Source organism: Schistocerca nitens, chromosome 5 (genome assembly GCF_023898315.1).
Source record: "Schistocerca nitens isolate TAMUIC-IGC-003100 chromosome 5, iqSchNite1.1, whole genome shotgun sequence".
NCBI classification, from domain to species: domain Eukaryota; kingdom Metazoa; phylum Arthropoda; class Insecta; order Orthoptera; family Acrididae; genus Schistocerca; species Schistocerca nitens.
Window position 1 is genome coordinate 410,835,028 of NC_064618.1, and position 22,917 is coordinate 410,857,944.

At 43.3% G+C, this 22,917-nt stretch overlaps 1 protein-coding gene across 3 annotated transcripts in view; it reads left to right on the forward strand.

Annotated features, from left to right (window-relative positions):
* Positions 1 to 22,917, forward strand: part of LOC126259995 (SPARC-related modular calcium-binding protein 2) — an 860,600-nt gene that overhangs the window by 640,748 nt on the left and 196,935 nt on the right. For all 3 annotated transcript variants that reach the window (XM_049957136.1, XM_049957139.1, XM_049957137.1), the window contains exon 5: positions 8,997 to 9,098. In XM_049957136.1, coding sequence (XP_049813093.1) covers positions 8,997 to 9,098 — 102 coding nt within the window. The remainder of the gene's footprint in view (positions 1 to 8,996; positions 9,099 to 22,917) is intronic.

Genomic DNA, 22,917 nt, shown 5'->3' on the forward strand with positions numbered 1-22,917 from the left:
TTTTTAGATAGTAGTTGATAATGGCTATGTATATGTTATCGTTGAATGACTTAATGACATTAAGTACGAGGGACGTTCCGAAAGTAAGTTTCATAATTGTTTTTGAAAGGGAAGATGGTACACGAGGTAACACAAACAAATGACATATGAATCCACAGGCGTTGCTGGTTAAACTGCGAACGAGGCGTCCGGTGAAGGAGGAACGACACATGCGCACATCCGACACATCCGCAGAGCGCCGAAGAGGAGGTAGTAGCAGAAAATCTACGCGCCCGAGATTATTCGAGTAGGAATCACGATGGCAGTGTACTGACAGTTTGATAGCCAATGGAAATACGTGCTGTTACTCGGTTTGAATGGGCACGTGGGACTAGCGTGCTCTTCATACATGAACGTCTACAGACGTGTGTGGTGAAGAGATCATTTCTCGTCAAAGGGTTGGTCGCTGGTGTTGCATGTTCAGAAAAGGGGTGGACATCATTAAAACAAAGGTGTTTTTCAAAAAAATGGTTCAAATGGCTCTGAGCACTATGAGACTTAACATCTATGGTCATCAGTCCCCTAGAACTTAGAATTACTTAAACCTAACTAACCTAAGGACATCACACACAACACCCAGCCATCACGAGGCAGAGAAAATCCCTGACTCCGCCGGGAATCGAACCCGGGAACCCGGGCGTGGGAAGCGAGAACGCTACCGCACGACCACGAGATGCGGGCAAAGGTGTTTTTCGTTGCGGCGGAATCTTCTCACGAAATTCCAGTCAACAGCTTTCTCCTCGCAACGCGAAAATATTTTGTCGATACAGACCTAGGGAGAAATGATCACCATGATAAAATAAGGGCAATCAGAGTTCGTACGGAATGATATAGGTGTTCGTTATTTCCGCGCGCTATACGAGATTGGAACAATAGAGAATTGTGAAGGCGACTCGATGGGCCCTCTGCCAGGCACTTAAATGTAATTTGCAGAGGATCGATGTAGATGAAGTGAGAACTTACGTTAGATCAGAGGGTCTCAAAACAAAACTGTGACTACGGGACAAAGCGATACTCTGGCTTCTTCAAATAGCAATGAGTAACTGAGGGGGTTTCGAGTAACACATTTATGCAGTTCTTGTAAGATTGTAGCGCTGTACAGACACACAGATTCAAATGGCCGTTATCCATGTCCTGGGAATTATGCTCGCACTATCCCTACCACTCCCGTAGGTGGATTTTAATAGCACAAACCCTTGTTCCCAACATAGTTCTAAAAAAAGATAGAGCTTAAGCTTCCTTATTTAGGTATTGGCCTGTTTTTTGTTTTGATCCCCCTTCACCCGTGGAAAGTAGCTTAATTACGGAAGCATAAAGGCCTCTGCTCTGAAATAAACAGAACTTCGTCATTAAGGTTTCTGTTGTAATGTCAACTTCATGTACATTTTCGGATCAAGCATATTTACCTGTTCCTAAAATAAGATATTTAAAACTTATCGCACGATCATCCTCTTCAATGTCCTATGCCTGCAGTCATAGATTTTCCTAGGTATCTGACTTTGATCCATGCGTAGTAGATGGTCATGCTGTTCTTTTCTGTACTACTGGATCTCTTCTGCTATTTCTAGGACATTATTTCACTGCTCCTCTTATAATCTTGCAATTTGTAACCTAATAAAGTTCTTAGAAGTCTCATTTCTGCCGCTTCAAATCTCTGTAATTATTTTGTCTTTAAAGTGCGTACTTCGGATCCATTGGGCGGTAAAAGCATAGTCATAGTATTACAGAATTTAAGAACTCTCTCTTTCCTTATTTTGTCCAGCAGCGCTCTCTCTCTCTCTCTCTCTCTCTCTCTCTCTCTCTCTCTCTTTTTTTTTTTTTTCATGTGTTGTGCCCAAGCGCACCCGCCTTTTGGTTTCTACTTGTTTTTATGTTGTGAGGAAGGGTAGGTTTTTCTCGATCTTTATTAGCACGTTGAGAAGGAAAGACTCTCCTATGTGTCCTTCGTTCTTATGCCTATTTGTCCTTCTTTATTGTTAGATTTTTGTGTTTCGGCATTCTATTTGTCGTCTTGAAATCTTGTCTATTTGTTTTTCTTTTGAAGTTCTTATGCAGGTTTGTAGGTATCATCCTGAAATGGAATGCCTTCTTCGGTAGAATTTTGTAGTGTTATCTAGATATTATAGATTTCGGGACTCTATATCTGTGCCATGGCTGTGGGTCTACTGTGGCAACGTTTGTGAGTTGAGGGTTTCGGTCCTAAGAAGCGTGTAAGTACATTTTTAATTTCTTATCAGTATCATTAATTTTTTTAATGGAGGTGGAGACCCTCCACGCCCACACCGGCATGATGGCCAGCTGTAGAGCTCTGTTGCCATCTCTGCATAAGGGTTAGTTTTCACCAAAGTGAGGTGTTGCAGGATGTGGGTACAGCGATGTTTGCGTACGTCTGATTGAGATTAACCATTAATACGCACTCATCTGGAGATACATTGGGTCGAATGTAAGCGAAGGGTAGCGGTTTGATGGGCAGAGAGAAAAAATGCCAAGGAAAGAGCCAAGGGAAAAGACCTCTGCGATAGTAGGTCGGGTAGTAAGAGCAGTAGCGGATGTCTTGCCGCCTGCGACAACTCATGCAAGGGTAGGCTTTGTTAGTAGTGGGTATCATGAAGGTCGATACCTTAGACGTTGTGCGGTGCTGTTACTCGGCGGCTACAGCTGGGTGCCGGTGTTGGTCTCTCGGTCAGCGTCAGCATACCTGTAACAGTAAGGTTCATCATTGTTTTGTGTCCGACAGGTCATTTATCAGATACACAGTATAGGGTAATGTTGGCGATTTGTTTGTGCGTCAGTGTGCGAGCTCGTCGATTTCCCTGCTACAGCCTGTTGATTGGCTTTAATAGCAGCTGGTATATCCAGTCAACGTTGCTGACATGCAGGGGCCTGCCGTCGTTTGTCGCTTGTTGGTGTATGTTAGCTTGCCATAGGTGGTTAAGCCCTACGAATCATTAACATACGCCCAGGTAGTTGAATATATGGACTTGTCCTCATATTACCGATTACGATTTTAGATCTAAAATGTTCTTTTTTCATAAAAGGACATAACTGTTTTCTTTGTGGATGTAGTTAAATTATATGTAAGGACCATGAAGCTCGCTGTAGGTTGTCTCCGTAGCTGCTACTATAACCTGTCATCTGTAAAAAGGAGTGAGTTCAATACGACACATCTCGGAGGGTAAGGATCTTCTATTTTCAGTTGGCCGATAAGACAGCCTTGTCTGACTCCTTCTGTGTCTTCTCATTCCTGTTCTAATAGCTGAGTCGACACATTTCTTGATACTGTTATCAGCACAAAACTCTGGATGGATGTTATTAAATGCTGAGGACTGTCATACTTTCATGAAATTTCCCATGACCTACCATCCTGTAGAAGTTCTTTTCATAATCCACAAAAGCTATATGCGTTGAGACATTGAAGTGTCTATGCTTATCTATTATCTGGTTTATCGAGAAAAAACAATCCATACATAATCTTCTCGATCTAAAAACCCCCTGTCAGAAAAGTTTCTGTTAATATATTTAATCTTTCGGAAAGCTCTTACAGTTAAGTAGGCTTATACCTCTACAGTTATTAGTCATTCCGGGCTCTTTATTACTACTACTACTGCCGCGCGGTTTGGCCGGGTGGTTAGAGGCGTCATGCCACGAATTGCGCGGCCTGCCATCGGAGGTTCGAGTCCTCCCTCGGACATGGGTGTGTGTATTCTTCTTAGCATAAGTTAATTTAAGTAGTTTGTAAATCTAGGGACCGATGACCTCAGTAGTTTGGTTCCTTAGGAATTCATACATATTTCAAAATTATTATCTTTCCTTTCTCAGACGTTATGTCTGGTTAAAAATGGAAAGTGACGCGGACCTTGATCAAGCGTGACTTCCTTTTAACTGTACGGTATATGTTACAATGCATTTAGGAACTTTCGGGTAATAGAACACGTATCAATAATTACAGATTTCTGTAGTTGTATATATACGTTTGGATGTAGCTGTATTGCGTTGATGTACTGGTGGATATTGTGTGGTATGACTCCTGTCGTTGATAGTATAATTTGTATAATGTCAACTTTATACTGATGCTACATGTCCTTGACTTCCTCAGCCAGTTGGATGTATTTTTCAACTTTTTCTCCTGTTTTCTTCTGTATATTTGTTGTATTGGGTATGGATATTTCGATGAGTTGTGTTAATTTCTTCTTTTTGTTGGTGAGTATGATGTCAGGTTTGTTATGTAGTGTTGTTTAATCTGTTATAATGGTTCTGTTCCAGTATAATTTGTATTCATCATTCTCCAGTACATTTTGTGGTTCACACTTGTATGTGGAAACGTGTTGTTTTATTAGTTTATGTTGTATAGCAAGTTGTTGATGTATTATTTTTTCTACATTGTCATGTCTTCTGGTGTATTCTGTATTTGCTAGTATTGTACATCCGTTTGTGATGTGATCTACTGTTTCTATTTGTAGTTTGCAAAGTCTGCATTTATCTGTTGTGGTATTGGGATCTTTAATAATATGCTTGCTCTAATATCTGGTGTTTATTGTTTGATCCTGTACTGCAATCATGAATCCTTCCGTCTCACTGTATATATTGCCTTTTCTTAGCCATGTGATGGATGCGTCTTGATCGATGTGTGGCTGTGTTAGATGATACGGGTGCTTGCCATGTAGTGATTTCTTTTTCCAATTTACTTTCTTCGTATCTGTTGATGTTATGTGATCTAAAGGGTTGTAGAAGTGGTTATGAAAATGCAGTGGTGTAGCAGATGTATTTATATGAGTGATTGCTTTGTGTATTTTGCTAGTTTCTGCTCGTTCTATAAAGAATTTTCTTAAATTGTCTACCTGCCCATAATGTAGGTTTTTTATGTCGATAAATCCCATTCCTCCTTCCTTTCTGCAGCAACAAATGAAATCTTCTTGTACAAATAGCCAATCAGTTGCGAAAGGGAAGGTTTGGTAAAACCTCCTTTACCATGATTTCAACGTTTATAAAAACGTCGTCTTTAGAAGGAAATATTGACAAATGGATTGCATGTTGTGGCAGAAGTACGTTAAAATATAGCCGAAAAGCGTTAGTCAAGTATAAAATTTTACCTTCAGAATAATTAAAACATGCACAACATGGTTGTTGTCATTTGGTATTTCCTCGCCAATGCAGAGGAGCTTTCCTTAGCCCAAGCATTGCGTACGTGACGCTAGTGGACTAGCTGAATATTGGTGAGGAAATACCAAATGACAGCAAACGTGTTGTGCATGTTTCGATTATTATGGAGGTGAAATTTTATATTTGATTGACGCCTATCAACTATGTTTTATTTTACGTCTGCCACAATAGTTGTCAATATTTCCTTCTGAAGAAGACGTTTTTATAAACGTTGAAATCATGATACAGGGGTTTTAATGAACTTTACATTTTGTAACAGATTGGCTGTTTACTATTTCTACAAGATGAGTTTTTTTAAAGTGCAGGCTAGACTACTGAGATTGTCAATTTTTGAAATATGCCCAGTTGCATAAATTTATAGCATTTAGAAGCTTAATCATAAAATTTTGAGTTGTAATGTAAGGATCTTAATTACGACGCCAACACGCCAGAGCTGTGTATGTGTAGGAGTTATCGTACATTGACATAGCGGTGATGGTTCTTACATAAGAACTGAAGCCCTGATGGGAAGCTGCACTTCCAAATGTACATTGGCGAAGTATAAACGCTTCTGAAAACACAGTATACGGATTTTAGAGTTAGGTTTCGCTTTGCTCTTTCCGGTTGCGGATTCTACGGTGTACCTCTGAAGTGGGTCTGTTGGTTTCACTTGCTAATTACCACGCTATTAAACGTTCTTGACCCACAACCGAGGACAACAATCTGTCGGTTTTCTAGTCCTTCGGCGGCCGCATATCGGTCTGTAAAGGTCTTCTGCGCCTTACAGTAGACAACTCTGCGAAACACATGGGTCGAACAGCGGAGTTGTTAATTTTTTTTTTAAATCTCCGTATGCATTTTTGTTTTGTTTCTTTCGAGTGGTAGCGAAAGTCAACTGAGGCTACACTGCGAAGGTGGAAAAGATCGCATATGGCGGATAGTTTGTGTCACTAGCAGAGGTAGTCTTCCACATATAGGAAAACAGGTGCACAAATCACAGAGGACATCTGAGCACAAAATTATGCTTTTGTCCTGTAAGCACCATGAATTAAAACGTATGTTACATCCAAGAAGTCAACGGGAAGAGAGATTTATTTTTCAATTCCATGATCATTGCTTTGTATAAAAGAGATAAAAACAGATCTTTCGTTTTATTTGCAACATGAGTTCATATAGAGCACCATCTTTGTCGCACGCTTAACAGTAGTCAGTGAGTATTGCAGTACTTCCAACATTTTAACGAGAAAGTTAATGGAAAATGCTTTACAATAGTTGCAGAGAGATACTCAACTGTTTCCTCCTTAGAACTGTCTATGAGTGAGGCCTTCCTTGTTACATTATTTTTTCTGTGCCAGCTCTAGGTCACTTGTTATTTTGCAGTCGTTAGTTTTCTCATTTGTTCAAATTTTCCAGTAATCTGCCTGTTGAATGGATGAGGGGTAGTAAAATGAAAACAGAGCACTTGCCAATATGGGACCGAATGGTTACATTCAAAAGTAATCACCACAAGCGTTAAGACATTTGTCCCCACTGGATTCGTAGAACACAATCGGAGGCTGACGGATCCAATACCGCACCCACTCTTGCAATTCCTCGTCCGACTAGAACCGACGTCCATGCAGGTAGCCAAAGATGTGAAGATCACACGGTGAAAGATCCAGGCTGAACGGAGGATGTTGCAATGTTTCCCAGCCAAATCACTGATGCTTTGCCTACGTCCGATTGGCAGTGCCGCTTCGGGCGTTATCGTGCTACGGGATGATTCTGCTCTTCGTCGAGTTCCCCGAGCGTGGAACCGCAATCATTGCGTAGCGCTATGAAGACACTTTGCAGAAACTGCGACGTGCCATTAAGTCCAAACGCCAAGGAATACTGCCGGACGGAATCACCGTGTTGCACTATAACGCCAGGCCCCGCACTTCCAATCGGATGAAGGCTGCTCTTCAGCGATTAGGCTGGGAAACACTGCCACATCCTCCGTTCAGCCTGGATTTTTCACCGTGTGATTTTCACAGCTTTGACGACCTGAAGAAAGACAGGCGTGGATGTCAGTTGCAGTCGGACGAGGAAGTGCAAGAATGAGTGCGATTATGAATCCGCCAGTGGCCGATCGCGTTCAACGAAACAGGAACTGGTCGTTTCGTCTCCCAGTTGGATAAATATCTTAACATGTGTGGTGATTATTTTTGAATGGAGCATTCCATGGTCCCGTTGGGCGGGCGTTAGGTTCTTATTTGACTGTTCCTCATATCTGATTACAACTCTAAAGAAAGTGGTTACCGACTTAAAGTACCGCCGGACATATAATTCATTGCGGATGGTGGATTATCACATAGAAGGACGAAAGGGGGTGGAATCATTTGTAGTGATCCCGAGTAGTTAAAGAAACCCTCTCTTCGCGCACATTAACTCATTTACGGAGGCCCAAGAAACCTAAACAGGAATGGCTAACCCCCGTGTAGTAAGCCAGTATTCCAACCACTGCACCGTGCAGCTCGGTCATCTATGAAGTATTGTCACCAATATCAACAACACGCGGAACTGAGTTTGGAAGTTCATATCTTTGTAGCGAAATAGCACAACCAGTCATCAGCTTTGAACATAACCGATAACCACGCCACTCTGTCGTACGCTTCACATTTTCTGCCACCAGTCTATGATATTCCTGGCAGCATGTACTGCCTGAAACTTTTCAACGGAATAAAACATCAATTTTGTGCGTTGTAGACAACCAGTAAACCCCCGATTCTCTAAAGAATCGAGCTCCCCTGTACGAAACAGCTGGAAACTTCTGATTGCTTTACAAATGAGTTAATGTTGGCGTTAAGCGCATAAGAGAGAAAAGGTTTATAAAAGGTTTGAAATTGTATTTAAAATTTCTTGGATGTCGCTAAGTGCTCTCATTATCAAAAATCTGAATAATTTGCGCTCCGTTTTAAGCAAAAACTAGTGTTTCATGATTCTTAGTGTTTATAACGTCATGTTTCAAGAAGCAAGAGTCGTAGAATAATATAGCTTTGTGGGAACATTCATTGCTTTACGTGGACACCGCCTGTAAAAAGTATTGCGAATACAGTTAGTAGCAAAGAATAAATGAATTAAAATGTCATGCATGATGAAGCAGTTTTACTGCCTGAAAAGCTAAAGTGTATTGATAAAACTTCTTTTCCTTTTGTCATTTTCTGGGGGTGTCAGCCAGAAAGTTTCGAAGAGGTGTGGAATTGCGAGTAAAGTTTGTTGCAAGTCACTAAATTCTCTCGTTCTCAAATGCTGGCTGACTGCAGTCTGGTCGTGTGACTAGGGAGGGCCTCCCGTCGTGTAGACCCTTCGCCGGGTGCAAGTCCTTCGATTTGACGCCACTTCGGCGAGTTGCACGTCGATGGGGATGAAATGATGATGATTAGGACAACACAACACCCAGCCCCTGAGCGGATAAAATCTCCGACCCAACCAGGAATCGAACCCGGGCCCTTAGGAGTGACATTCTGTCACGCTGACCACTCAGCTACTGGGGGCGGACTGTAGTCTGGTTGTTTACGCGCGGTGAACTCGCTGCTTCAAGATCTACACACAGTTTCTAACTGTTATACTTGTCTTGTTGTCTTGTTGTCTTGAACTTTTCACATAAGATGGTGATATTGCTAACAAATTTATATCGTTATTCAAGTGACAACTAGAGTTAAATTGGCACAAAGTTTAAGTTCACTGCAACAAAGCTATTTCAACAGCTCTTTTTGCTAAATACTCTGCATTGTTACTTGACTGACACGCCCGAGTGTTTACAAGGTCCAAATCTATTGGATTATGTTGTTTTGCAGGCTGCGCTCACAATGACCGATCCAAGTTCAGCCACAACTTGATCAAGAACTTCCGCATCGAGTACAACCGTCTGCCCCAGTCGTCGCCAACTGCCACCAAAGGTGAGATGACCTCTTCTATTTGTCATTTCACAACTACATCATTTTGCGCTTTGGAATCACGTTACTATTTTTACTGTTTACTGTGTACAAGAAAATTCAATATTGAATGAGTCCTCTTAATCGCCCTTCTTGCAAATTACAGCTTTATACCATCTTCGTAACATTGTCTGAATCTAAGCAGAAGGTCAAATACTAGATTTCAAAGCTTGAACGTGTATAACAATGTTCTCGACCTTATCAAACGGAAGTAAAAATTCGATCTTTCGAAGGCAGCGCCCATCTTCGTCTGAAGCAAGTCACCCCTACCGCTGACGACGATGGGTGCAGTCATCGAAAGCCCGATTTTTTAATCTGACGCGAAAAAAGAAGAGAACATTCTATTCAAGGATTTCATGATGGGAAACGTTACCATCACAAAACTTCTTGGAATCATGTTCGATAAAATTGGAATGCAAACGACGGAGGATACACAACCAACTCCTTGCACCTCTCGCAAAAGGACATTGGAAAACAAGGTTTTCTGTTCTCACGAAATTCTTATCCATTGTCACTAAGTATAACAAGCGTAACTTTGCATGATATTGCTGGCAGTCATAATAGACCATTAAGTAACCCGCTGGATAAACCCTTAGACCTTGGTAAAAGGGTGCTGACTTGATCAAAAATAAAGTTGCTCCTGTTTCCATACTGATGATTGGTATTGGTGTGTACCGGTTCAGGACACGAACACTGATATTTGTCTTTCGTTACCAGTGCTCCGACCACATCCCACACTTCTTATACTGCTGCAAATTTTGGACGAGATGACGAGTGTACTGACAGATGTAGCAAGTTATTTCCTATATCTTACCTGCGGCTGGTACTGAAATACGAGCCCAAATAAGCTCCGCTAGTCTAAGGACATGGAACAGGATTGAGGTCTTCTTAAGAACATCGACGTGAATTGATGGACATGGTAACACCACAACGTCAATTAGAAGGAATCTGGTATGCATAGCAATTGCATAGATGCGTAAAAATGAATTATTACACTGAGGAGTAGGAAATGTTAAATCATGAACACGTTTATCGAACGACCTACTCCAGTACTTTCATGTCCGTGGAATATGTTGCTAAATATTTCATCTATATGCGAGCTATTTTTCACTACGAAAAAAGGCCATTCCTACAGATTAATTATTGCGTGACTACGTGATAACTGGTGTGTGCGTGTGCCTGTGTGTGTGTGTGTGTGTGTGTGTGTGTGTGTGTGAAGTTCCTGGAAAGTTTCAGGTGTAGATCGCAACACAGTATGCTCGGAGGGAGCCCGCCCGTTTGGCCGTGCTGTCTAACGCACGGCTTTCCGGGCGGGAAGGAGCGCCGGTCTCCGGCACGAAACCGCCCGGCGCATCTGTGTCGAGGTCCGGTGAACCGGCCAGTCTGTGGATGGTTTTCGGCGGTTTTCCATCTGCCTCGGCGAATGCGGGCTGGTTCCTCTTATTCCGCCTCAGTTACACTATGTCGGCGATTGCTGCACAAACAAGTTCTCCACGTACGCGTACACCACCATTACTCTACCACGGAAACAATGGGGTTACACTCGTCTGGTGTGAGACGTTCCCTGGGGGGTCCACCGGGGGCCGAACCGCACAACCACCCTGGGTTCGTTGTGGGGCGGTTGTGGGGGGGGGGGGGGGGGGTGAAGTGGATAGCGGCAGTCGTCGTGGGGTTGTCGACCACTGCGGCTGCGGCGGGGACGTAGCCTCTCGGTCGTTTCTAGGTTCTCGGTTAACATACAATACAATACAATGCTCGGAGGACGTGCACATGCAGTTCATTGTCATCTTTCGGGCACTTTGAAAAAGGGCGAATCATTGATATGTTGGACGTGGGCGTACCGTACAAACAGATTGCACAGGTGATTTGCTGTAGTGCAGCGGCTACAGAACAAGTACCGAGGGGCACTCAGGACAACGGTGTCGTAAGAAGAGTTTCCGAGCGTCGTTTACAGCTGACTTTATAACGCAGATGGTTCAAATGGCTCTGAGCACTATGGGACTTAACATCTTAGGTCATCAGTCCCCTAGAACTTAGAACTAGTTAAACCTAACTAACCTAAGGACATCACACACATCCATGCCCGAGGCAGGATTCGAACCTGCGATCGTAGCAGTCGCGCGGTTCCGGACTGCGCGCCTAGAACCGCGAGACCACCGCGGCCGGCTATAACGCAGACTCGCATGACATAGAGCTAGAGCCAACTGAAACGTTGAGTGGCAATCTGTGGTGTTCAGCGATGTCAAGCGTCGGTTTGTGGCGGTCGTATCGACAGCAACGCGTAGACGAGCTGGTGAAGAGTCACAGGAAGCAGCGATTCTCAAGACTACACCTATCCAGCTCTAGAGTCATGGTATGAGGAGCTATTGGACATGACGAAAGGGCTGATGTGTAATTCTTGAAAGGGCATTGCTTGAATGCTAGCCACTATTTGACCAGAGCGGTAAACGCTATTGCCATACATTTCGTAATCATGGTACGCAATGGCATATCCGAGATAATGCAGGCATATTCCAGCAGGATAACACGTGATCCCGCACCGCAGTCCACACTAAAAACGCCTTGAGGCATGTATGGGCCCTTGACAGGCATGTCGAGTATCCCATTCTCTCACCCATAGAGCATGTTTGGGATGATATGAAAGAGGTATACTTTCAGGTTGCTGTGTCTGCCAAAGACGCGCTACACAGCCGTACGCTATGAAACTAAAACATAAAAGGCACTCCACACACACGAGCGCGCGCGCGCGCACACACACACACACACACACACTTTTTATCAACTGGGTTTTTATCAAGGCTTGTGTAAGCGGGGAGTGCCTTTTTTGTTTGATTTCATATAATGTAACATAGCAGTTTTATAACACATTCTCTAAGATCATATGACGACAGATTAAGACTGTTGAAACTGGTCATCGTGGAACAACAAGTTCCTACACTGCTATCGCGGCGTATGAGGTGTGTTCATTTCCAATCACGCAAATAGTTCCCGAGTCAACATCCATCCGCTAAGTGGAGCATGTCTCCATTCAGAGAATGTAACAATAGTTACTTGGACAGTACAAGTGCTGTGCCTCAATACAATGTTAGGACTTACCTACAATCGTCGCAGAGAAGAGTCCAACTGGTTATTCTACTGGTTCAGTGATATCGGTCACTGGATCCAACGCTAGATCAGGGTTGAGAGATAGATCAGTGCAAGTGAACTTTGAACAACATTTCCACCCACCTTTATCACACTCGCATTACGTAATGTGTAATTTATATTAATATATCATTCAGGCAAACTATAGCAATATTTAGGGCAACACACCCTCAGTTGTGCCGTAGCTTGCCTAAACCTATTTGGCCCTTTGACGAAGCTGTATAGCTGCTGGGTGCAAGCAAGCCACCTCAACAGCAGCAACTACTGGTTGGTTATAACTAAAGTGCAGCCACTCACAGAGGTCCAGTGTGAGCTATAATTATAGCATGGCAGCCGAACTTGCTGAATATTCTAATGCGTTAATGCAGAAACGACTTAAGCTGGAAAAAAATAGTTCCAATTTCGGCCGTCAGGAGTAAATCTGGCGCTGGACATCATGTCGTGGAAGTCCCCGGTGTTCATATTGAACGAACTGTGTAAGCGGCAGTTAATATTATCAACACTGTGCCTTTCCCACTTGTCTGACCACTTCTGCTCACGTCCCGTTGCTACCCATTACATATAGAAACATTCCTATACGTCTTTTTTTCATTGACAGTGCCAGGTTTTAACTTGATGGCCAAAACTGGAACTAATATTTTTCCAGCATAAATCGGTACCGTATTAACGCATTAGAATATTGACAAGTTTCGCTGTCATGCGATAAATACAACCCACAGTGGGAATCTGCGAGTAGCTGCACTTTAATTATAACCACCCAGTACTTTCGCTGATGGGCGGTTCTCTTCCTGCCACATTTATGTGTGACGCCAACAGTAATTGGTGAGTTCAGCACATACCAGCCTTCACCAAGCAATCTTCATGAACTGACACAGTTTGTGTTGCAGGCATCGCAAGATGTTCCCCAGTATGACGATCTGAGGCTGTTTGCTTCCACGCCACAAAGAACACAAGAGCGTATTCTTGACCGTAGCAGTCACACTTCATAATGATGTTGATGATGGGTATTATCCGAATGGAATAACAGTTCAATAATTTAATACCCGTTATGTGATGAATACTTTCACGTAGTTTGGTAAATATTGGACTAGTGTTTCATGGTGAAACACGTTCCATTTCAGTGCATGTAAGATGAGAAGACCATCGTAGTAACGGCGGCAACATAACGAGAGGTACTGTGCATTTAGTCCCAGACTGATCTTAATGGAATGCTTTTTTCAAACAGAGACATCGCTTCCACCATGCAGTTAGGTTGTATAGGAAAGTTCTCAAGCACAACTGAAGCTTGTGTGGCGCCTCGCGAAGCCACATTCGCGGCTACGGCCACTGCCCACGCACTTCTTGCTACGTGTGGCACGCGACACAAATTAGACGATGTATTGCTCCGCGGATTTAAGTGGAAACGTTTGTTGGCGGAGTCAGATTAAGCCTCTGCTCTGCTACGTAATTGAATGTCTAAATACGGGTCACCATCGTTGCTCTGACACGCGAGACAGGGACAGTTTCAAAGTCATCAGGTAAAAGTCCTGTAGCAAACTAATCGCGTTCAGAAAGGTCTCGATGTACCACCACTCGACTGGATCATGTTCACCTCTAACTGTTCATTTCGGCGCCCCCTGTTGTTCACTAGCCGGTAATCATCTCAACAACAAAATAGGAACTAATCATCTCAACAACAAAATAAGAACAGCGTTCCAAGTTAATAAGGAAACAGTCACACAGAAACAAAACACTGAAATTCGCAAAGAAGTGACATTTAGTCGTATCATCTAATCCAAGTCAAGTGCTCGCTCTGCTCTGTTACCTCAGTTGACCGAATGAGGCCACATTCACGAACTCTGACTACTCTTCGAGAAAAACAGGAATATGCTTATGCAGAACTGGACGCCCTCACACTGGAACACACTGTCGAATGATTTGTACTGGGTGGTTGTAATTAAAGTGCAGCTACTGACATTGGTCCATTGTGGGCTGTAATTATGGTATGGCAGCGAAACTTGGTAGATATTCTAATGCTTTAACGCAAAACCGATTTACACTGGAAAAAAGTAATTCCAATTTCGGCCACCACAAGCAGATCTGGCGCTGTGAATGCAAGAAAGATGGCTCTGAGCACTATGGGACTCAACTGCTGAGGTCATAAGTCCCCTAGAACTTAGAACTACTTAAACCTAACTAACCTAAGGACAACACACACATCCATGCCCGAGGCAGGATTCGAACCTGCGACCTTAGCGGTCGCGCGGTTCCAGACTGTAGCGCCAGAACCGCTCGGCCACCAGCGGCCGGCTGCAAGAAAGACTTACGAGGTGCTATCCATCGGTTGAAAACCTTACCTTTGGACTAATGGTCACTTTCAGCCTCGAGGTAGTTCCCATCTGCACGTACACACCGGTCCCGGCGCTTCTGCCACTGTTCAAACGTTTTCTCGAAGTCCTGTTCTTTGAGGGTGTTTATCACCGGCAGCGATGCTTCTCCAATCCTATCTAGAGTGTCGAACCGACGGCCTTTCAACTTGAGTTTCAGTTTTGGGAATAGCGCGAAGTCGCAAGGTGCCAAATCTGGCGAGTACGGTGGATGGGGTACAACCGCCATTTTGTTTTTGCCAAAAAGCCTGGTGAGCAAGGACGTGTGACAGGGCGCGTTGTCGTGATGCAGCAGCCGGTTCCCTTGACGCCAAAGTTCGGGCCGTCGTCGCCGCAAGTTTTCACGGAGCGGTCGCAAAACGTCACAATACTACACGGAATTCACTGTTTGGTTGGGTGGGACGAATTTTTTGTGCACAATTCCCTTGGTATCAAAGAAAACGATGATCAAGCTCTTCACTTTGCTCTTCACTTGTCTCGCCTTTTTGGGTCTTGGAGAGCCTGGGCTCTTCCACTGGAACGATTGTTTCTTTGTCTCTGGGTCATAACCGTAAATCCAGCTCTCGTCGCCAGTGACAACCCGTGACAAGAAGGCTGGATCATCAGATGTGGTCTGACGAAAGTCCGTACACACTTGAACACGCTGTGCCTTCTGATCGGCAGTCAAGATCCTTGACACAAATTTTGCGGCGACACGATGCATGCCCAATTCATCATTCGTTGACATGTCCCATAACCAATACCCACTTCATCCGGAAGGTCTTGAATGGTTCGACGTCGATCCGCACGAACCAGTTGTTGAATTTTGGTAACAATGTCTGGCGTTGTGCGGCTAACGGGCCATCTTCGACGTCTGTACGGCCGACCCTGAACCGATCATGCCACTCAAACACACGCTTACGGCTCATGATCTGTCCCCCAAACACGTGTTGAATCATTGCGAGGGTCCCAGTAGCACTTTTCCCAAGATTCGCACAGAATTTGATACACACGCGCTGTTCTGTTCGCGGATCCATCGTAAAATCGCCACTCACCAAACACAGAGTATTACGGAAATCGCTGTGGACAAGCAACACGTCCTCCCAGCTGAATGCCGCTCCGCACACTGACTCATCAGATATGCAGCAGCTCCTGCCACCTAGCGGTGTGCTACTCCTACTTTCCTGGTGGCAGCACCAGTCCCGAAAATTTTGGATTCCTCCTTGTATAGAAATGTTTCCACATGTAATGGATTAGGAATGCGACTAGGTTAGAAAAGTCTAACAAGTGAGAAAGGCATATATTTTTAACTGCGGCTTACACAGAATGTTCAGTATGAGCAATGAAGACGAGATGCTGTACCGCGCCAAGCTGTTACATTGGTCATTTCCCGTTTGCGCTAATAGCACTTCCGTAAGGTATTGCATCCTGCGTGATCTTTTTCTGCAGTGGATGTCTGAAAACACCGGCCGTCATGGGAAAATTACTTGCCCTAAAGAACAGCCTACGCAGCTCCACAGACACCCATTTAGGAGGATTATGAAATGTTAAGCACATCTTTTTCAGGCCGAAACAAAACCCTCTTCACCTACAACCGGATACTGGCTGAGGCCATTATCACGAACAGGATTAACATACGTGGGCGATCATGGAATCATACTTACTAGAAGCTACTCGTAAAGGACTCGTGTAAACCAGCAGTTTGGTGGAAATGTTCTTTAATCGAGTCTGTAGTCAACACTCAGAAGAAAACTACAGTGTTTTTTGCTCGATACTGTGTGACGGATGAAAACATGTGACTGATCGGGTATTAAGCATAAATCAAAGCTAAGTGAATAGAGCTGTAATACAATATGAAAATTCATGTTAAAACTGCAACTACGTAAGAAGTCTTATCTCCTCTGCGACACTCTGATGCCATGTATATTTCCGCATTGCTCTAGAGCTAATGTGGCGCTCTAGAGCTTATGTACCGATATCGACCATGTTATAAATTACCGTTCATCCATCTTCAGATACATCGTGGAACGGCAGTCACTATATGTTTATGTGGTAGGGATGACGCCTTAATCTGTATTATTATTATTATTATTATTATTATTATTATTTTCAGTCGATTTCAGGGTTCCGTAAGCTACTATAACGTAAGCAGGAAAGAAGGTTCAGCACAATTGATACAAGTTTTTCGTAGTCTGTATGAAATGTATAATAATGGTTACCGGGTATCCACGTGATCAGCTGCTACCTTAGGCGGGCCTGAAGATGGTGTAATGTAACACCTAAATCTGTTTCCAACAAAATAAAACCTTCAACTACAGACGAAGGCGTCACTTCTACTGCATAAAGGAGTGCTAAAAATGTTTGCCAAATTTTCATAATTTAGCATGGAGTTACATGGATCATTGTGTAATTCCTTCCGCTTGCTACGGCTTCTGTCCTGCCTGTAGCAAACACTCCTTTCAACGGCTCCTGCAGATAAGCGGTGTCTTAGTCAAAAGTTTCATTCTGTGAGCGTAACTTTCAACGTTTTCTCTGAAAACTAGTACGAAGTACGCACTACCAACTAAAAACAGCTGCATGATTCTGTCGATAGCACCGTACAGCTGTCACGCATCTAGAATTCCGTGCTACATGACGATTTCGTTAGTTTGTGCGCTCGACGTGTAAATACGTCAACGCCCCCGTAGCGAACGTGCCGGCAGCGAGGTCGCCAGCAGCATAAATACAATAATGTTAGGAGTGTGGCACCAGCTTCTCTCTCAATACATCTTCCTTTACTCCTCGAGAACACGAGAATGGGAGGTTTAAAGCATCCAGCGTCGGAGCAGAGAAGCGGCTGACATCATAAATCAGTATTTACAGAGCTGTAAAGCGATACGTGCGGACTGAGCCGTCGCCCTTCGCACGAAGCGATGACGCGGGAAACAAAATAGTCTGTCTCTGTCAAGAGAGCTTTTTTTTTTCCTTCTTCGCTTGGCCCGTTCGTCTGTCGCTTATAATCAGAGGAGCTTTGCATTCCACAGCAAGCGTCATGCGGCTAAAATGCAGAGCAGGTTTATCGCGCCGCTCCAAAAACTGATCCGTTACGATGACGACAGAAACCGCGTGTGGGGCCAGCCATCCTGTCTTCTGAGTAGTGCAGCTCCACCGTTACTCGTCTGCACGACTCAAAAGAAAACTTCAGTTGGCCCAACGTCAGAACACCAGAAAACCAGTTTGACAGAAAGTATCGTATCGAATGAAAGATTGGGTTTAATGTCCCGGAAGGGGAAGGAAATCGGCCGTCAATTTCAAAGGAACCATCCCGACGTTTGCCTGGAGCGATTTAGGGAAATCACGAAAAAACTAAATCTGGATGGCCGGACGCGGGTTTGAACAGTCGTCCTCCCAAATGCGAATCCAGCGTGCTCATCTCTGCACCACTTCGGTCGGTAACTACCAGATGCCATACAGGTTAAAAACTGGAAACATTCAGGATATCCAGAATCCCTCACTAACATAATGAATGTGTCAAAATTATAGGAGTGGTCGGTAAAATACCTAGTGAATATGAGAGGCACCCACATGCCTTGCTCATACTATGGCATCAAGCAGTCAGACCTGCAAGATGAGTGGTCTGCCAAGCGAGTGGGTTCATTCTTATTTATCGAGTAACATGAACTCTCGTACACACAATCAAGTCACAAATTAACCTCCTGTAGGAATAATACGCAACGGAAACGCACATCTGACTATCAGTGATTTACAGAACTCTGACTGTTCACTACGCACTGGCAATACCACATTTTCTTTTTGTCTTTTATTTAACGGCTTTTATCAACACGTGGCCACCGCACTGAATATGAGTGGCGCACACATTATAAATTCGGGACATCATGACAACATACAGTTCGAAGGAAAAGTCCACCAATCTTTTTCTTTTCACTATCTTATTTATTCCGATAAATTCTCTAACCTAAACACACAAATTCTATAACCTACAACAATAACACATGAGAAATTCCGCCCAGTGGGCATGGCTTTACATTGGTGAATCTCTATATTATGGTCTCGTAATTATTTAACGCTACAGTGCACTTTCTGGATAGGATGGTGGATCTTTTATTATTTCTCACACTTCGACTCTCACAATCATCATCACGAAACTTTCCTCCAGACCGAGCAGTACAAAAGGAACACGCATAACCCACTAATCTATTGAAACTACCTCGCTACTCTCCCATGCAAACCACACATACCCAAATTACATGACATACACCACACTACGACATGGAATACAAAACACTAAATAGTCACAACACTATCACTTTCAGCTTTCCCACTTCAATTAGTATTTATCCCAGTTTCACACGACACTGCCCCACTTTGTAATTCTACTTTCCTACTATGAACTCTGGAGATATTTGCACGTCTTCCTGTGCAATGCAAACCAAGTGGCGTTGCTGGATAGATGGCCAACTCACCTTGCTTCTCTCTCAGAGTTTGAATCTAGCGTCACACGGAATCATATCACGCAAAGTAATATTAAGAACATATTCATCACACACGCGAGTCCTCAACTGATACCATGGACGAGTACTTCTCTTTATCCTTTGTCTCATACACAGATTGAGACTCACACAGTACTCACCACGTGGAAGTACTCGTCTCTAATTTCAAGTCCTGCACACGCCATTTCTTAAATATTTCAACTTATGGTACACATGCTATTTCTTAAATATTTCAACTTATTGTACACACGCTAGTAATTCAGCTTAACTTAAGCACACGGAAGTATTTCAACTTATTGCTACACGTGGTTTCATTGTGACCGTTGGTCACTTCCGAAGCTTACTACAATCCCATTAATATTACCTGCCTGACATTTAATTCTCCCCACAAAAGTTCCTGAAATAGAGAAATTATTATTTCAAACTACTCTTAAATATTCCACATGCATACCATGTCTCCACTCTTTTGTCATTACGGAGCACAACTAAAACAGGTCTTAACAGCACAAGATCCAGCGGCAGAGTGCCGAAACATGGCTGTTCTCCAGGTCCTCTCGCACCTCTGCTGAAGTGGGGGAGCACCTTGCTACCGTATTGGTCAGCCACATTTCAGGCGCTCAAAGCTCAGGTAAATTTCATCTCTTTGGTCCCACCAAAGGTGGCCAAAGGATCGTCTCAAAGATGATCATATATTCACATTCACTATCTGCGGTTAGCAGACGACCATACATTCATTCATTTCACAGATCTCACCAAACTGGATGTAGGGATTTATTTTGTGGGAGTGCACATGTGATCAATTAAATAAATAAATTGTCATTCTTTCCCACACTGGTATCCGGCTTCGCTGTATTAATTGAAATTGAGTTATTTTACAAAAAAAAAAAATGTGTTGTTCTGACAAAAATAATGAAGTATGTTGTACCTATTTTCAATGTCAGGCGGTACTGTACCCTTTCAAATACACAGTAGCTTACAGCTGCTTCAGCAAACTTTCCACTGTAACGGTTGAAAGTAGGCAGCAATCGAAGAATGGTGCCGTTCAGGAGCGTCTGGTTTACTAACGAGTCGAAAACAGATAGGGTTGCTGAGGCGGGGGTGTATGAGGTACAGCCTATACTAGTGAGCCCAGTCTCTCTAGGGAAGCTAGACATCCCAGGTGGAGATATTGGCAGTGGCAGTGTAAGCGGTGGAGAATCTACGTAAGTGCTACAAGAATCGTAGCATCTACATTCATTCATTCATACAGACAGCCAAGCAGCTCTCCGATGAGATGGACAGCCATGAATCTAGAGGAAAACAACAAAATAAATCAGCTACAGCTCCCTCATCGCTCAGAAATTGATGGTAGTGAACAAGCAATTAGGCTGCCCGAGGCAGGATTCGAACCTCCGACCTAGCAGCAGCGCGGTTCCGGACTGAAGCGCCTAGTACCGCTCGGCCACAGCGGCCGGCGTTAAGCAAAAGAGACTAAATGCTATAAACAAGTCGTTATACTATTTATATCTAGTGCCGCTCTCAAATTAAATTTTGTTGCAGTACTGTTAATCAGTAAGACTTAATAATAGCAGATCCCAGTAGAGGTTGCGATCCTCGTTGGTACGTACACGTCCAGTTGCGGGTTAACAGGTTTAGAAACGAATTTTGTCTGCTGAGCTTCGCGATCAAGCGAGTTCAGGCTTACCTTCGTGACGTACGTGCCGCGTCCTGTATTTCTCGTGGGTCTCGCCCTGAGAATCTGTGAAGTCACGCCCAGCCGCTAGACTACGTACGGACTTACCAACAGCTCACCAGCTGTCACTCCACTTGACGATGTGTAAGCCATAGTCTTTTCGTAGGCAGAGACAGCACGTGACAAAGCCACCAACACTGCCCTATCAAGAACCAGAGAGAGAGAATTAATTCAAGTAAATCCGATTACTCATTCATGTTGCTGGCGAGATGTCGAGTTCATTGACACCGAGCACGGACCTATCAACTGAGTTGCGAAAAGTTCCGTAGTTAAATAATTCATTTTGAGTATCAAAGCTAATTATCTCCGACCAACAAACACTGATGTCGCCTAATGGGTGGAGGGGCTAACTATTTTTTCATGTTCACGATTTCATTAATATTAAAATACTTCGAGGTGGTGGCTTTCTTAAAACTTGCAGTCGTTAGATTCGAATATGACCAGAAGACACGCAGTGGGGATGGAAAAAACCGACCGGTTAAAATCGACACCGGTATTTTAATTCGGAAGAACTGGTGTTTCTCGGGTTTGTTTCTTCTCGGCTATAATTGTTATTTTTAGTTTTTCTAATAACAGAGTAAAAAGCTGGTATATCAGTTTGTCATAGCAGCACTGATAATGTGTTTTTAAGAAACTCTTTTTTAAACGAGTTAATGCTGATTTGTAAAATTTCCATATCTTTTAAATATTGGGTTATTACACAGAATGGAAAAAGCGATCAGTGCTATTTTAATAACAATACCGACGATTAAAAACAAGCAACACAGACGACATAAGAAGTGGCACATCATTGCTAAGATAGTATTGTGCCTGTTGTTATATACTCCTCAGAACCGGTGATCCAACCATGTTATGGGAGCAGTAAAAAGCGCGTCAAGCCTGTCATTTGTAGGTCAACGATATTTATCATTATTAGGAAGTTACGTGGCTTCTGAAAGATTGGTACCGTCTTTTAATGATATTGTTTCTGATGAAAGGAGTCGACTTACATATCAACACATAATAGGGCGAGTATTTCTGAACAGACTGGATAATAAATATTGGCCATAGGATTAGTTCATTGCTGAAATATGAACTATTTTCATGTTATTGTTCCTGATAAATGTTTTATTTCACCTACTATCTAAATGGTTCGTCTGTATTTTTGGAAGAGCATTTTTAGTTCTGTCAGCGAAAAATTAATTGTATTTAAACTGCCGTTAAAAAATAAATGTTTGATTACAAAACTGATTTTTCATTCAAAATAATTAAAGGAAAAGAACGGTACAATTTTTTTTTACACAGAAGCTTTTTATATCTGCCGGTTGTTTCTATGAAAGAATAAAAGAGAAAGGGATGAAGGCAACAGTGATAAATTAAAAACTTAATAATACGTAGTTTATAATGAAGATACAAAGCTGTTAATCAGCTGGCTGTGTCGACGTAATATGCCTTTATGTACCTGTAGCCCCTAGACTCAGGACAACTTAAGACGAAAATCAGAGTTCTTCAAATTCAGTTTCCTTGACTATTCGTAATGCCCAAATAGTGGTGTAATCCTCGATTACAACATGGTTTTGAGCCGATATTCAAAACAATTAGAATCAGTAGGAGAATTCCGTTTTTTTATGATTTATTCAACTCCTCATTACTTTTCGACAAAGCAATGGACTTATCTTGAGCGGCGTTAAGTCAGGTTAAACCGGAAATGAAAAAAATCGGTGTAACCGAAAACCGGTTGTTTCAGCTATAGCCGCCATACCTAACCGGGAGACCAATTCCTCGTGAGCTTCGAACAGTTGCCGCCAAAGCAGGCCCGGCAACCTAATCATCAAACGGCTGAGCCGCGCCTCCCGTCCGAAACACAAGAACTGATAGCGCCTTCGCCTCGAGTTATGTTGGCTGCTGCGCCTTTTGGCCTGCTACGGAGGTGCACTGTGGAGAGATGCCCAAGGCTACTAAATTCCTGAGAAACCATCTCCCAGCCACAGACGTACGCAGCTGCTTGAAGATGCTAGACGTGTCACTTCGTGAGTAGCCTTAACGAGGAAGTTACAGCAGTCTTAGTTCAAGGCTAACTTTCCATCACTTTG